Below are 18,318 nucleotides of genomic sequence, written 5' to 3' on the forward strand. Positions count from 1 at the left end.
TGGGGGCGTACACTTGGAAGATTTGACAAGTGTACCTGCTCGAGATTCTTAATACTATATAGCATATACGTTCCGATATGTCGCTTATTTCTATAATATTTCTTTCTATTCTCTTATTGATAAGAAACCCTACTCCTCCTATTCTACCATTTGGTAGCCCTCTCCAGTAGAGACAGTTACCACTTTTTAGGATTATTTGGTTTTGCTGTTTTCGTCTTACTTCACTAAGTCCTACTATATCCCATTTGATATTTTCTAATTCATTCTCTAATGCAAGCACACTTCCTTCACTCGATAACGTTCTTACATTGTACGTGGCTAAATACAGGTTTCTATTAGCTAAACTATCATCCATCGTCACTCTTACCTTGTTGGAGGTTTGGATATTATTTTTCTCGCATTTATCCAAGATGTGTTGAGAAAAAGGCGGTACTTGAGAGAGATTTCCATTCAAGGAGTGAGTTCTTACCGCCATAGACTCTTCTCTGTGGTCAGCTTTGACAGATAGTCATCCTAGGTATCACTTGGATCACTTATGAGTTATTACATGCCATTTAACAGGGTTACTTTGTAAGTGAAAGTAGTTAGTTATGATAATAATAGATTAGCAATTGTTATACTACTTTTTTACAGATCTTTATCGTGAGACGCCTCTTTGGAGACAACGGATTTATATATGTGAGTGCGGTTTGCAATTTAATATTTTAATAATAACTTTAGTAAAGAATATAAAATTACACGAATTACTTTAATATAATTTAAATATGAAAAAGAACTGATAGACAGTTGGGAAACACCGTTTCTGTTTGCTATTATTCTATTAAGTAAAGTTCGTTAAAGATTTTTGGCTGGAAGCAATTATGTGGAAGATTTATTGCTTCTGTGGGACCGACTTGACTGACGAAGGACCCTTTTTTTGTATTCAGGTAAGGAGATGTATCTCGTTCGTATATTCTTTTGCTCAGATTTGACACAAAAATTAGCACAAAATTTTTCGAAATAACTGATATAAAACCGCTTTTTACGACCGATTTGCTGTTTATTTTTACACTTAAATTATACTAGGATGCAATTAGTAAAATAAGTGATTAGATGGTTAAGTTTTTAGATTAAATTTCGTGCAATAGCCGGGTTTAAGCGAGTAATAGCGGGAAGAACGCAGAAGCACGTCTTCCCCGCATGACACGAAAGACCGAACTCCATATATATATATATATATATATATATATATATATATATATATATATTTTTTTTTTTTTTATTTTTTTTTTTTTTTTTATTTTTTATTATTTAATATATTTACAATCGACCCGTCGGTCATAAGCAGATTTTATAACAATTTATTTATATTAAATAAACTAAATAAATATTATCATATACAAAAAAAAAACAAACGATTCTAATATGAAAATGTTTCAATTAGTGCTATAGCACAAAATACACAACTGTTAATCGTGTATTTTTCACGTTCTAAAGTTTCCGATGATGAAATTTATCGATTTAAATACGCTGTTTAAAATTAGAGTACAATAAACGTGCTTCAAGTGGTTAGATTGACTTGAAAACTAGCCAAGTTTAATTTTCATTTAAAGGAAAACGAAGCTCAAATGAAATATACGATTGTAGTGTCGATACATGTCCACAAGTGTACCCTATCAAAGTTTTAAAGCTTTCACGCGAACATTTTTATTTACATTTGCAAAGTGTTGGTGCAAATCGTCTAACATAAACATATCAATAACGTGTGGAAATTTTATCTGAGAGTTGCACAACGATCTTCGGTTATTCGGGACTTACGAGTTTGTTGCACATTGTGGACATTTTTGTTCAGAGCGTACGATCGATAAATATCAATAGCTCTAATTGAAGGTCGTCCGAATCTCAATCCCTCGAGGATTGGCGAGAGTGCTTTTCAAAATTCATATGCATTTTCCATGTACAATTACATGAGAATATTCATGTGTGTAAACGTGTACTGCCGGTATATATACATACATATTATTTATAGACAATAGTTATTTGAAACGGTGGGTTGACTTTGGACTCTAATGCGATTACAACAGGATGGATTTTTTTTAATAAGAACATTTATTTTATTTATTATTTTAAATTATTTTATGTAGCTATGTTTAAACTGTGTATTAGATTTTCAAAAATTCTATCAATAACATTAAGATATTTGCAATCAAAACAAATCATGACTATTTTCAATATTCGTACAAATGTACATATGTGAGTGTGATCATGCATTATGATTCCATGAATTTACTATATAAAGTTGAATGTTTGTTTGTTTGTCTGTTATTCAGAATTATTGTCTAACTTAGGCCCCTAAACAAAAACGAAATAAAATCACAAAAATTTATCTATTGATACGTTATACACCTACATAAAGTAAAAAGATTTCAGGAAATTTGGCTAGTGTATAATTAAAACAATAAAAAATGTCAGTATCAATCACAAATTCCAAAATTATTAGAGGTGCTAATGAAATATCTATATTATATCTATTAATATATTGTAATAGAAATAAATAAAATCATATAGCAAATGAATTTGGTTTGATTTGAAAATGCTTTAATTGTACATGATTATATTTCGTATGCGTTCTTGTGTTGCACTTGTTATATTAAATATTATAAAAAATAATTTATTTCAAATAATTTATTCAGTTTTTAACGATTGCTTTTAAATAATAAAATAGTTTGCATAATCTTCCAAGTTCATCCCTGTATACGAATGCCATTGACAGTTACATCACCGCTTTTACCTTGTATGTTTTCTTTTCCCTGTAGTGTGACCACACTTTCTCACATATGTGGGACCTTTACTTTTTATCGTGACTGAAATAATACCAGTCTCTTTTCAAAGCACTCTCCAAGCTTTTAAATAACAATTTGAGAGCCTCTATACGCTAGTGTTGATATTTGCGTTGAAATTGTTGTATATTTACTTACATAATGTACAATGTGATTTTTTTACAAGATTCCATACTTTTAGATTAATAGTGGTTGAATAAAGATTACTGTAGTTTAATTTTGATTTTTATATATATAGCACATTTATGAAATACACACGTAAGCATATATGCAACAATGACCTTTCTCAAATTAATGGATTTATTAAAATAAATTCTGAGTTTCGTTGTTTTCTGGAGACTTTTTTATTTAAAAACTATTTTCAAAAATTATATTTCGATGCATAAGTCATGGTCACACCGATAATTCAGGCTGAAACCGATAAAACTGAAAGTGGTATTGCTGAAGTAGCTGTTCTCAGCACATGGTAGACTAATGACATTAGCGTACAGCCGGGATTGACCGATGGACAATCTGTTTAGGCAGTTCATCTGTTCGGTCATGAAAGCACTGCCACTTCTGATTCACTTTGAAAAATAAAATAAGAATAATAATTTATGAGCTGCAATAATAATGATAGTGACAGACTCAAAAGAGGAGTTGTTGAGCAGTTCTAACAATTTAGAGGCGGGTTTCAGTGAGGAAAATGGTCAGGGTTTGGAGTATGCAGAGCATGTGCTGACAACGCAAGAGAAAACTTTTTTATTACATGCTGAGAGGGGTGATTGTGCCACTATAAGGAGGTAACAAATTTTATAATCGTTTAAGAACATGTTTTTAAAATATTGAAGTGTTTACATAATTTGGATGCAGTATATACTATTTAAGAGATGATGAACTTTGATAGACTTCTTTGTTCCACAGAAATTTAAATGAATTAATTTTATCTTCTATTTCAGATTTTTTCATTCATATACTTTTAATGAAAAATAATAGTATATACCAATTAAATTTATTTTGGACATAATTCGACCCAATTTTTTTATTTGAAAAAATAATATCTACTTTGTTTTTCAGAAATATTTAAATAATACTGTGTCATAATGATTTTATCTAAAGCGACTTTTGGGGTTTCTTTGATCTGTCGGTGGTGTTATTTAATAGTAACATGTACGGTAAATGCATTATATAAGCTTATATTTATATTTTTAATTTTATCTTTCAGTTTATTAGACCAATACCATCCAGATAAATCAGATATTTTGGATATAAACTGTGTAGATCCTTTAAATCGGTCGGCACTAATAGCGGCGATAGAAAATGAAAATATTGAACTGATTCGACTGTTATTGGATTCCGGAATCAAAGTCAAGGTATTTGACCCCGCTTAAAATTATCGTTGGCCTTCTAAGAGCTAATCGCACCATTATTTTAATAGAAAATTGTGTTGATGTATAAATCTCGTTTCAGAGCAGACGTCGTAAAATAAATTAAGTTCATTATGAAAAATTACGACGAAACAGAAATTAATAATCTGCAAATTATTTTTTAATCCCATTATGTATCTTTAGATTGCGCCTTGTAAGATATGCTAAATAATATCTATCAAGGGATTTCTACTTCGTATTCTTATAAAGTTTCTTTAAATTATGATAATTAAATTCGAGTACTGGCACCAGCTCCTTATATATAATACATCGCCTTTTTATTATCAAATTATTATTATATTAACTCCATTTTTACATATATGCGTATTTATAGGATGCACTTCTTCATGCGATCAAAGAAGAATATGTTGAAGCAGTTGAATTATTGCTACAGTGGGAAGAAGAAAAACATGTGCCCGGAGAACCTTACGTAAGAATTTTAACTTTACCTCAAATAAAACACTGATCAAAAATGCATTGAATAATTATACATTTTAGAGTTGGGAAGCAGTGGATAGGTCATGTTCAACATTTACTCCAGACATAACACCGTTGATTTTAGCAGCACATAGAAATCATTATGAAATTTTGAAAATTCTTCTCGATAGAGGTGCTACATTACCAACGCCACACGATGTCAGGTCTATTATAGTTATTAACTCATATAAAACTGAATTAATAAATACAATTATCAGTATACATTTAAATGTATTTTCTTTATTCGAATTACATTTACATTTACTTTACTTTAGGTGTGGATGTGATGAGTGTGTGGTATCAAGTGCACGTGATTCTTTGAGACACTCGCAGGCTCGTATCAATGCATACCGAGCACTCACGGCACCATCTCTCATAGCTCTATCATCCCCAGACCCAGTGCTCTCAGCTTTTCAACTATCTTGGGAATTACGACGACTCAGTCGTATGGAGACCGAGTTCAGAGCTGAATACAATGTGTGATGATTGTCAATATGGAAACATTATACATTTAGTTAAATTCATAATATATTTAACTTTCATAATACATTATAGGAATTGAGAGCACAGTGTCAGCAATTTGCTACATCTCTTTTGGACCATGCTCGTACTTCCAATGAACTGGAAATTATGTTAAATTATAACCCTTTAGATATTGACGTTTGGGATCCAGGAGAGCGGCAAACATTGGATCGCCTAAAATTGGCAATAAAGTACAAACAAAAAATGGTAATCTTAAGCACCACTACATATATATATATATATATATTTTTTTAATTTAGTGATTTTAAATACACATAATGTACATATATTAACATTGTTCTTCAGTTTGTTGCTCATCCCAACGTTCAGCAGCTGCTAGGAGCGATCTGGTATGAAGGTCTCCCTGGTTTTAGGAGAAAAGGTATGCTTGGACAAATAATGCAAGTGGCACGACTCAGTGCAATGTTTCCAGTTTATAGCACGATTTACATGCTAGCACCTTATTCAGAAATGGGACAGTTTATGAAAAAACCTTTTGTCAAGTTTATATGTCATAGCAGTTCTTATGCATTTTTCTTATGTATGTTATGTTTACTTATCAACATATTTTGTCTTTTAATAAGTATTATTGTTCCAAATTTATCAATTACATTTTAGTACTTTTGGGACTTGCATCTCAAAGAGCGGAATATCTTTTAATAGAATGGTTTGGAACTCCGTGGATGTTATCGATTTTGGATGATTGGAAACGCAGAGAAAGAGGATCGTTACCGGGCCTTATTGAATGCAGTGTAATAATTTATGTTATAAGTAAGTAATATTTTTATGAAGTCTGATTAGTTTTTATATTTTTTATATTAATTTTCTAATTTGAAATAATATTTAAAGGTTTAATTTGGGGTGAATTGCGTTCATTGTGGTCTGGTGGACTTTTAGAATATATAAATGACTTATGGAATATAGTGGACTTTATCACTAATTCTTTTTATATATCGTGGATTAGTCTTAGATTTACTTCATGGTACATTGTTCAGGTATATGTATATTTAAGTGAATGTTTATCATATAAATATTTTTAACCGTTATTTGTAAAATTAATAAACTACTTTTGATAGAGAGACGCTGCAGAAGGCATGAATCCATGGTATCCGCGTGAAAGTTGGGATCCTTATGATCCAATGCTGCTGTCAGAAGGGGCCTTCGCTGCTGGAATGATATTCAGTTTTCTGAAATTGGTTCATATTTTTTCAATAAATCCACATTTAGGTCCACTTCAAGTATCGTTAGGTCGGATGATAATCGACATTATAAAATTTTTCTTCATATACAGTTTGGTCTTGTTTGCATTTGGATGCGGTAAATATATTAAATATTAATAAAGATTTAAATTTATATGATTAGAATGCAATGATGTTATTTATGATTATGCTGCAGGTATGAATCAACTGATGTGGTACTATGCCGACTTGGAAAAACGAAAATGTTACCATTTACCCAACGGTCTACCAGATTTTGATAACCAAGAAAATGCATGCTCAATTTGGAGACGTTTCGCTAAGTAATATTTAAAAAAATAAATGATTCATACATATGTTGTTCAATTTGTCATATAATTTTTGTTTCAGTTTATTCGAAACGTCACAATCATTATTTTGGGCAAGCTTCGGACTCGTCGATTTGACAGCATTTGATTTAACTGGCATAAAAAGTTTCACTCGTTTCTGGGCACTGTTAATGTTTGGTTCATATTCCGTCATTAATATTATTGTATTGTTGAACATGCTTATTGCCATGATGTCCAATTCGTATCAGATAATATCGGTGAGTAAATTTCAATGTAAATCTGGAATAATTATATAGTAACACGGAGAGTGTTAATTATCAAAGACATTTTATAGGAAAGGTCAGATGTTGAATGGAAATTCGCTAGAACTAATCTATGGATGTCATACTTCGAAGAAGGTGATACTGTTCCACCACCATTCAATTTGTTTCCAACGCCAAAGATGTTTACGAAAATGCTGGGCCACATTTGTAAATCTAAGAGATCCGCAATGTCAATAATGGTAGTTTAAAATGATTGTTCTACATATTATATTAAAAAATTTTAATTAATTTTGATTTTAATGTGTATGTTTTTTAGAATAAATCAAGGAAAAAGGCACAGCTAAGGCATGAAGTTGTAATGAAGCAATTGATTCGACGGTATGTTACAGCAGAACAACGTAAGCGAGATGAATTTGGAGTTACCGAAGATGATGTGATGGAAATACGACAAGATATCAGCACTTTGAGGTTTGAATTGATCGATATATTACATCAAAATGGAATGAAAACTCCTAGGATGGATCCACATGATGCACAAGGTGAATATAATTGGTGAGGGTGAATATAATTGTCTTTATGAATAAGAATGATAATAAAATTTGTTTCAGTACCTGGTAAAAAAGGGCGCGTTATGGAAAGGAGACTTTTAAAAGACTTTCAAATTGGAATTGTGGAAGGGATTGTGCAAGATGTTATTAGTAATGATCAGCACGAACCAAAAGATGTATTCAGTCAAATTGCTAAAGCAATAGGGAGTAGAGCCGACAGTGGCAGGTTCAATAAATTTATAATATTATACATACATACATACATAATATTAATCTAAAATTATTTATATAGTAAATATTATATATGAAAATAAATAAATATGTATTTATAGCAAAAAAAAAGATTGGAACGCAGTTGTTAGAAAGAATACGGTAAGAGGAGATCCCATAGGTACAAGATCTGAAGCACTTTTGAGAAGATCTCGTCAATCACTGAGGCAACACATTTTGCAAGATATGGATACACGTACGATGGATACCGACAAACTTGTTGGTAAGTTAGACTACGGCTTAGGAAGCCACAATAAATTTTCAGCAGTTTTTTTTATATTATAGAAGGAGCTTGATATTGGTTTTGAATTTTCAGAGTATAATCCTCGCTTATCTGAAGTAACACCGACAACCAGAGTTGCTTATGCGAAGTTTATGAAAAATAAATTCAAGTCAGATTTCAAAATACGCGAAGAGAGAGAACGCCATGGCTCAACCCATTCTGTTTCTTCAACGTTTTTCTTAGAAGATGAAGTATTTGAAAAATCCAATACAGATATCGCACCACCCGATGCTATAAATCTGAAACCAACATTAAAATTGAAAATCTCCACAGGTAATATATTATTAATTTATGTAATTTTGTCTATTTTCATGATGCTTACAAATAATGTTTTTGAAGAAACTAAATCAGAAGAGATACAAGATACGAATGTCAGATTCGATTTCACTAAAGAAATTAGCTTTCGACCAACAACACCAATTGAAGAAATTCCAGACGAAGAAATAGAAGCAGACGTACAAGATATTCAAGTAGAGGCTGAAATACAAGCTATTCAACAATACGACGGTATAAAATATTAAATAATTGTATATTTTAAATATAAATTTCGCTTTTATAAATGCAAATATCATAACATTTAGCTGTGTCTGAAGACGGATCAGAATTTACTTCCGCTATAACGAAATCTTTGGATAATCAGTCTGAAGATCAATCTGAAACGGGGTCTAAAGATTTACACATAGCCAGTTCTTCATCTACCAGTTCTATAGAAAAAGTTGAAAGTCCAAGATGTTCCACGCCCATACCACGACGTTCAATGGAATCGAGCAAGTCAAGCTCTTCCAAGTCATCATCAAGCAGTAAATCCCCTCCACGAGATTCTACGAATCCCACTCCAAGCTCAGCACCCCCAACTACAAGTAGCAAAGGTAAATCCAAAGCAACAGGTAAACAAGTGACCGGGTGGATTTAAGCCTTAATTGCATCATTTTATTTTTTTTTAAATATTTTTGTGTTCTTTTGACTTAATATTACTGTAAAAATAATTTAAAACATCTTTTGTAAAAATTCATACCAAAATAATAGAAAAACCGCCATGTAGCAAATTTGCAACATCACGCAATGGTTATGTAAATATAACAAAAAAAATCGCATATTTCACATATTTTTTCAAGGAAAATATCTATATATATATATATATATATATATATATATATATATATTTTTTTTTTTCCCGTTTCCGTTCCCGTTTTTGGCCGATTTTTTTTACAGTAAGCTTCACGGACATGCATACAACAAATCCTGAAAGTTCCATCGTAATCGGTTGAGTGGTTTAGGAGTCTATACGAGACAGACAGACAAACAGACATTAATTTTTATATACATATGTATATAGATATATATGTATATACATATATATATATATATATATATATATATATATATATATATATATATATATATATATATATATATATATATATATATGTATATATATATATATATATATATATATATATATATATATATATATATATATATATATACATATATATAAAAGTAATTTTCTAATCCCGTATATATCTCAAAATTAAATGCAAACCATCAGTGCCACACAGAACAAATAGTTTAAAACCACTTTTATTGGGCTTCATGGGCAAATATTGTTTTACATAGCGCCTTATTTTGGTCGCACAGATTTGCTCTTCAATTGAAAGACGGTCTTCTTGGGGAATCAAACTGAATCAAACAAACGGAATCAAATTTAAATGATCTATGAAAGGTTTGGTTCATACATTTTGTCGAATTGTGGATGATTTCTATCTAGGATTTTAGTATTGTCGTTGAAAAGCAATGTCTTTTTATATGCTCAAATTTATTTACGGATACTGAATTTCTAATATCCACTACTCGAACATCCAGCCCTAGTAGCATCTCGTTCTTGATAAAGTTACCACTGCCATGAAGTGACAAATTCCTATAAATTTTCTCAAGTTTGAAATGTTATAAACCTTTATGTTGCCCCGTATAAATTTGTTTCATCACAAATGGTTTGAAGAAACTGATCGTCCAAAAAATATTTTAAATAGTTATATGGTGAATTGAATGATAATATGCCCTACGGCAGTTTTGATGAGCCTTTAAAATTTAAATCACTTTGATCAATATTTTTAAATTTGTTTGGTCCATAAAATATTCCTGTGTACATTTTGGAAGAAATATTAATTTCTTCAGCTTCACAAGACTGAATATTGATTGATGCATTTTCTTGATCTTCGTGACATTTACCAATTCTTCAAGTTTCGGAATAAAATGATCTATCTCTTCTTAACTGTCTGAATTACATAGATAATTCGTCCAGCTCATCCTCGCTCTCACCAAATGTCACCATTATCTCCATTAGCTTTCTCTGTTAGAGGCTCGTGAATATTTTTATTTTTATATGACATTCTAAAATGAAAAAAAAATTACATTAAACTATTTTCTTTTATGTAAATAATGTATCAAAGGTAATGTTTAAAATTTGATATACTTTAAACATTACCGCCACATGATGTAGCAAATTTGATACAAACATATATGTAAGTGAATAATTGTATCGAATTCGAGATTTTAGTGACATGTGCGAGATCGCTTTGAGCGTAATAATCGCCGAATGCTTTTGAACTATATCTGTTAAACAGCTTTGTACAGAGAAATGTATTCTCTGGCTTTGTAGCCCACTGACAGCACTATGAAAAGGTTAGCTCTTATGAATTTTAAGGAATCTGAACGTGTAATTCCGTTATGTAGCAAATTTGCTAACACAGTGCAATTAAGGGATAAATTGATTTTTAATACAATATGATAATTTAGTACAACCAAAAACATTGATAAAAATTAAATACAAAAATATTATGCATTTGAGTTTCTTGTAAATTTTTAAAATTATAATGAAATTCTGTATAGCAGTTTTATTTTACAAACCAAATTACGATGATAAATTTAAATGTAAAGGATGTTATTGATAAATGTAATTGTAAAGGATGTAAATGTAGCAATGTTATTAAATAATATACGAGATAATTACATGGACAGATTTATTTATTATATTAATTCAACGGCCACGTGTTCATCGATTTTTAAACCATGCATTATTCACAGTACAATTGAGTGGTGTACAAAGTCCAAATTATTGACAATAGATAGAAAGATTTTTCTTTACAGTTAAACCCATTTTATGAGAAATATAAAAATGCTTCCGAGTGCAAGAAATTCACTATCAAAATAATAATAAGATTTTAAAAGACATCCATTGAGAACAGTTATCCATTAATAGTATAATACATTCAGATGTGGTTTTGAAATCATTAAAAATTAATGTAATATAATAAACAATTGAATTTCAGTATTATTACTTTGAACATACAACTAACATTTTCCAGAAGCTATACATTTATATAAGATAATTTGACATTTTAAAATATCTTGGAAATAACCAAGTGTATATCCAATATATTGGATATAAAAAATATTATACGTTGATTTTAATTTGTTGCACTATGTAAGATAAAAAACTGATGCTATTTTACATTTAATAAAATAGATTTAACAGAAATTATCAAATTGTGTGAATTTGAATTGAAAATTTATCTACTTTTTTGTACACTAAAACAGTTGTAATATAACAGTTTGTTTTTAATATTTCCACACTAAAATTACTTACTCTCGTAAAATTATACAAAAAAATTACATTTAATAATATATATATATATATATATATATATATATATATATATATATATATATATATATATATATATATATATATATATATATATATATATATATATATATATATATATATATATATATATATATATATATATATATATATATATATATATATAATGATATGTATTTAGTGATATGTATTTTTGTGGATATCGTTGCAAATGCATATTTCAACGTTCCGACTATGGTGTAAGATATGTTTTAGATAAAGCTCTTAATTTAACATTTTCGAAAATCACAGATGATATTAGTTTCAGTATAAATTTCAGTGTAATTACATAAAACATGGCTTCAAAGAGATCATTTTATCTTCATATATGTATATATATTCAATTTTTAAATTTTTTGAGTGCTTATAAAGAGTACTCACTTTTAAAAATATGGTAAATTCCAATATAATAAATTAAATTAAATCAAACATTTAATATGTGATTTCACAAACAAATACATAATTTACAATTACTTAAATTTAATTACATGATTATAATAATTTACTTTTAACACATATTTAGATTACTAAATGCACCCAATATGGGTTCATAATTAACAAAAAAAAAAATTGAAAGAATATGCGAATCAATCGTAAAATTCACAATTTAAGATTAAATCTTAAAAAAAGCTTTTTAGTCTTCATTTTAATAAAATTTCAGCAGGGAAATATATTGACAACTAACAAAAAATAATTAAATACACTGTTTAAGAATACTGTGCCCCGCTTTTACAAATACACAATAGCAATTCAATGAAACAATAGCTATGATATATGTATGTATAACACTCACATAAATTGCTAATATTACTACAATCACTCAAATAATGTAGATGGTGATTTTACTCACAATGTCTTATCAACATTAACTAATATTAAGTTTGATTATGATATTAATTTTCTTTATGTCATAACACCCTAATACATTTTAATATATGTATGTATATATATATATATATAATATAAATAAGTATATGTATTATGTAATTGTGAACGAATATTGATCGTTTTTTTATATCAGGTGCGTGTAAATAAATATCAATATCAATATATAATATGTATAGTACACGTATGTTTGCGTATAGTGTTTGAATTTATATTATATTATACATTTTAAACGTGTATTTTGCGTGTGTGTGAAAGTCGTCAATTGATATGTATACGTTTCCTTAGTATTAATATAATTTTATTATTATTCTTAATAATAAATATTTTTCTGATCACCAAAAACAATATTAAATTTTATTAGAATAAATATCATTGTTAAAATTAAGCGCACTATTAAATTATACTTTTTGAATCCACATGTTTATAAATTCCTCTCTGTAACATTAATTTTTGCTAAAATATAATATATTATAATTTGGGCGTGATATGATAAGTGTTGCATTTTTTTTTTATAAATTTAAGGATTTGTGCTATTACTATTTGTAAAGATAACATCTCAATCATAAACATTTATGATCAAGTGATGTTTGGTGTTTCCACATAAAATGAACGATTGTCTAACAATTAAGCTATAATTTTCATTTATAAAATTTTATGAATTTTAACAGTCATTAATTCCAGATTTTTTCATATCCATTTCTAAAGCTTTAAAATATAAAAAGAAATTCTCCTTCTTCATTTGTTTTTTTTAAAACATTATCAATATTTATAATTTTATTTGATAAGGTTCATATTTTTTTAAAATTATTTACTATTAAAAACAAATCAAATAAAGCAATAGGTTTCCAATTTTACGTGTATAGAATATTCCTATTATGAAAAATTGAAATCTCTGATATCATTCGAATTAACGAGATGAAAATATAAGTCACAGTGGCGCACTTTAAGGGAGGTAGGTGCAAGGGTGGTTTGGTATTATTTTCCCCCCTTTCACATTAATTTCAAATATAAATTAAATTAATTATAAAATTAAATTAAAAATAAATATTTGTAGAACTTAATATAATGTAATTTAAATATTTTATTTACTGAATATGATTTATGGCATTAAAAATTTTAACATTTTGCATGATATACAAAATGCCCCCCCCCCATTTTTAAAATATTGGTTGCGCCACTGATTAGTCACACATATTTTAACTTTTATATTTTGAAGTTTTTAGCTTATAATAATAAACTAACAAGTCATTTACTAAAACAATAATAAAAATATGTACAATACGTATGCATCTTTCTTTTAGTATAAACACATCTCTCTTTCATTTTTATATAAATTACATTCATTGATATGTAACATTTGATAGTTGAATATTTCAATCAATAAAATTAGAATTTCTAAAAAAAAAGTTAGAATTTCTCAAATTACATTTTTTTAATCATTAATTTCTTTTTAAAAGGCAAAAAAATCTTTTGATTCAATGTGAAACATTTTGTACAGATGTATGTAGAATTTAAATTTGTGTAAATAGATATCATATTAATTTGAAATTCAACATTTCTTTTACCACTGTATATAATGTATATGTATACGACAATATTAATGTGTAAATTTCATCTAAAGAGACGCTAAAAATTAGAAACGAAAATATGTTAACAAATAAAAACTACACAAAAATCGTCTAAACTATAAATCTAGCTTAACATACAAGACACTAGCTACAGCCATTTTAAAGCTTCTTATGATTATCTAATGAACGAGTGAAATGGAGGCCTAACGGCTGGTTCACCGGAAGGCGGCTGGTGCACGGCCGGAGTGAGGAAGCATTCGTGTTTGAGGACATTCGGCATAATGCCCAAAGTCAGAATACCCAAAACACACCAAGACAGAAGAGTAGGCGAACCGTCCGGCTTATAAAATAGTATGAAAACATCAGTCTTCAGTCTAGTAATAAAAGCTAAACACGCCAGATTGACCGAGATCTTGTGCGCAACCACCGAGACGGCAGCGCAGAGTGTGGCCATTACGACGTTGGCCTTAAAATTAGGTTCAACACTTAAAAGTACGGAGCGCGTGAGGTTCACAGCTGACTTGATATGTGTCTGACAGACTTTATAGTAGTATCTTAACAGTACAGTGAGAAGAAAACATGATAGTCTCGCCACACTGGACGCGGCTCTCGAAAATACCGCGGTGAAAGCATTTCTCAACAATAAACATTTGTTAATAGAGTATAAAAAGTGAGCAACGATGATGGCTAACATCGACTTATGGGTGATATATTTAAAGTTTCTTATAGCTAAAGTACAGTCGAGGAGGGTCGGCAGCAAAACGGCACCCCAAACCAATGGCATGGCTATCATAGTGCTCCTGGGTGCTCCTGATGGAGGTGGATACACCACATCCACTTCGGCAATCTTAAAGATAGATAGAAGCAGGTGAGATGAAATATCATAGTCCTGACTATTAATCTTCGACTTTATCGTTTCCAATAATCCTATACATTCAATCTGAAAACAAAAATACAATAAATATACATACATATATGCATTACAAATTATCAAACCTTTTTTAACTTGAAAAATTAAATACCTTATCAATATCTAAAAGTGAGAAGGGACTAGAACTCCTCTCTCTTTGCGTAGCCGAAATACCCGCTGATACTATCATATTTTCATTAGTAACATTGAACAAAGTCAACGTACAGTTTGTCTACAAATTATTATATTTTATTAGTAGTTTATAAAAACAATGTAACAATAAATAAATTAACATCAAAAATAATTACTCCATCTTCAGCTAATGACACCATGTATTCTTGAAGCACTCTAACTGCATCTTCGAGACCGAGTCTGGTGTGGGGTCTCAGTAATGCTTCGTCTTGGGAGCTAAATCCAAGCAGCAAATATACTCCAGGAGCTAAACTATATTCGCCTATAATAAATAATTTCCCAATAGTGATATAAAATGTTTAAATTAAACATATTATTGAAATTAAAATAGGGTTATTACCTGGGTTGGGTCTCATACAAATGAAATTTCCACTGTAGCAATAGCAACGTCCACGGTAAGCTTGGTAAGCAGGTGCTGCATGACTATAGAAGGCTAAAGCCGTTCTGCATGGAGCGTGTTGCACGCAAACTGCATGGCAGGAGACGGAGAGTTGACCATCACAATGACACAACTCTGAACAATCTAACTCAGTATCACGATAGAGCTGAAAATAAATACACGTAAGCCCCACTGATATCATGTACTAAAATTACACAAGCTAATTTGATATATACCCTTCTAGTATGACCTTTCTGTACAAATTGATCATCCAATTCAGGTCTTTGCACAATACAATACTTAACAGGTTCAGGTGTGGTCGTTGTAGTAGTGGTCGGAGTTGTAGTTTCTTCTTCGGTTACGGTTGTTGCTACGGTAGTAGTGGTCGTTTCGGGTTGAGTAACTTTTTCCGTGGTTATAATTGCAGGAATAATTCTGATAGTAGGAGCTGGTATTAAAGCTTTCCCCGATCCTTGAATTTCGACTTCAATATTCCTTCCATTGTTAGGATTCACTTGTATGTCTGAGAACTTTGGAGAAATTTTATCAATAGGTATCATAATGGTGGCGGATGTTGGGAAAGTTGGTTGAGATTTGAAAACTGCTGTAGTGTGATGGTGGTATGTTACTTCTGGTACTGATACATGGACCGTTCTAATGACATTATCCAGCATGGATGGTGTTGAACCAGCACCGTACGTCTTGATGTGAAAATCGCTCTGAGATTCAACTGAAAATTTTTATTATCAATTATAATTGTATAGATTCAATTAATAAAATTTAAAGAATATGTTGATTATTTCAGTTTTTATTAAGACTAAAACGATTCAAGGAAGTGAGATGTATGGATAAATTATGGAAAATATATATGTGAGGATAAATTGATGAATTTTCCTCAAAACAGAGAATAATGAAGAGCTTTGATCAAACATTGAATAGTAAATGGATTGAAGAATATTTTATATTTACCGACACATGGATTGAGCCATAATAACCGTTGCCATCCCAGGCAATCGTAGAGTTGAGTATAATCGGTTCCTTTGCAAGCACATGCTGTTCTCAATTCGGTGCCGAGCATATCTAAAACAGCTGAACGGCAAGCTTCCGGAGATCCAGCACACTTTTTGGTCACCGAGTCAACAGCACAAGATTGCTCATACAGTTCAAGTCTACTCCTAGAGAAGTATGATTTGAATTAAAATAGTGTATAACAGTGAATTTAGTGCATATTTATATCATTAAGTACCTGCACTCGGGTTGTTCACGGCAAGATTGAGCTAAGACGTGACATGCAGGTAATGGTGCTCCAGGTTCGCGTTGAGCGCAGACAGGGTGAAGTTTCTCTTGAGCATTCATGCAAGGATCATCTTTGTTATCAGTTTTTCTTTATGGAAATAAATTCGAAAAGTTCAACTTAAATATATTAATAAATTTTGGTGAATTTGAAATAAAGATATTTCTCAAAACATACTTGCAAAGACAGAAAGCGATTTCCAAGTTCCATTGCACGTTAGGTGTACGATAGAAGTTTCTCAAAGCTTCCATGCATCCTTCACGGTCACATCTTCAATATATAAATTTATGGTATTATCTCGACAGTTTGTTAACTTATATTGATTTCGTTTTTGAAAATCTCATTTACCTGGTAACATCGCAAGTTTGTAAAACGGGTGTCAGAGCGGTTGTGCAAGATTTGTCTCTGATGCAACGGTCCAAAGCTAGGTGACAGGTGCTGTGAAGACTTACTCTTGCTACTTCACCTTCGCCATCGCCTTCTCCAGAACCGATACGTTCTGTCATGTCAAAATTGTTATATTACATCAAAATACATTTAAAAAATTGAAAATAAAAACTGTCTTTCTCATTTTCACACACCTAACTTTATATTATTATGTACACAATTTCAAATTAGCACTTAATTTCTAATAACGAAATGTTCCTGATTGGTATTGAATTGTCCCTTTAAGATTCATCTATTATCATGGATTTTTAAATCATGAAAATTATCCATAAAAATTTTAATTTTCTGTATAAAAATAGAATGTGAAATGGAATTGACACAAATAGGTAATTAATTTAAAATTTATAAGGAAACTAATTATACTAAACCAATGTAGAATACGTTTTCATAATATTCCATTTTAAATTCAACTTTTTGAATCAATCCCTTCTCATAAATATACATTTCTACAAACCGGTAAATTTTGAAAACAATTACATAGTAGCTTATAATATTTACAATTATTTTGTAAACCAATGATTATATAGTGACATCTTTTGAAATATTTATAAACTATTTTGTATCATGTTTCAACACTTTTCTGTAAATATATATAGAATAAAAGAGACATATAACACGTCTTAACAAAGCTAAAATACATTGTAGTGGCTATATAATTATGAATTTTAATATTTAAAATTTTTATTATATCTTTGAATCACAATTTTAAGAGCTAAATAAATGATGATTTTTTTGATATTACACATTTAATTATTTCACTGAAAAATATATAGCAAGATCTGTTGATAAATTTAAAAACTAAATACTGTAGATTCTGAAAATTA

General features: G+C 29.8%; 3 protein-coding genes across 3 annotated transcripts in view; 2 read left to right on the top strand and 1 right to left on the bottom strand.

Moving 5' to 3' along the window:
- LOC143920309 (myogenesis-regulating glycosidase-like) overlaps window positions 1–18,318 on the top strand; it is a 950,780-nt gene that overhangs the window by 392,660 nt on the left and 539,802 nt on the right. The gene's annotated exons all lie outside the window — the stretch shown is intronic.
- LOC143920436 (transient receptor potential protein-like) lies at window positions 3,341–9,026 on the top strand. The gene is made up of 19 exons (XM_077443324.1): window positions 3,341–3,601; window positions 4,024–4,171; window positions 4,560–4,655; window positions 4,724–4,866; window positions 4,978–5,179; window positions 5,258–5,431; window positions 5,531–5,765; window positions 5,843–5,995; window positions 6,074–6,219; window positions 6,301–6,541; window positions 6,620–6,743; window positions 6,811–7,006; window positions 7,084–7,251; window positions 7,329–7,551; window positions 7,621–7,786; window positions 7,893–8,053; window positions 8,147–8,386; window positions 8,453–8,620; window positions 8,695–9,026. Exons 1-19 carry the CDS (start codon window positions 3,432–3,434, stop codon window positions 9,024–9,026), a joined length of 3,486 nt encoding a protein of 1,161 aa, XP_077299450.1. The 5' UTR covers window positions 3,341–3,431.
- Gfrl (Glial cell line-derived neurotrophic family receptor-like) overlaps window positions 14,448–18,318 on the bottom strand; it is a 236,736-nt gene continuing 232,865 nt past the window's right edge. Inside the window, exons 8-16 of the mRNA XM_077443325.1 lie at window positions 17,396–17,513; window positions 17,225–17,317; window positions 17,000–17,137; window positions 16,723–16,928; window positions 15,990–16,483; window positions 15,715–15,919; window positions 15,491–15,636; window positions 15,295–15,414; window positions 14,448–15,212 (exon numbers count right to left, since the gene is read on the bottom strand). Of these exons, the coding sequence (XP_077299451.1) occupies window positions 14,448–15,212; window positions 15,295–15,414; window positions 15,491–15,636; window positions 15,715–15,919; window positions 15,990–16,483; window positions 16,723–16,928; window positions 17,000–17,137; window positions 17,225–17,317; window positions 17,396–17,513 (2,285 nt within the window). The remainder of the gene's footprint in view (window positions 15,213–15,294; window positions 15,415–15,490; window positions 15,637–15,714; window positions 15,920–15,989; window positions 16,484–16,722; window positions 16,929–16,999; window positions 17,138–17,224; window positions 17,318–17,395; window positions 17,514–18,318) is intronic.

The sequence above is a fragment of the Arctopsyche grandis genome, chromosome 12, assembly GCF_051622035.1.
Source record: "Arctopsyche grandis isolate Sample6627 chromosome 12, ASM5162203v2, whole genome shotgun sequence".
Classification (NCBI taxonomy): Eukaryota; Metazoa; Arthropoda; class Insecta; order Trichoptera; family Hydropsychidae; genus Arctopsyche; species Arctopsyche grandis.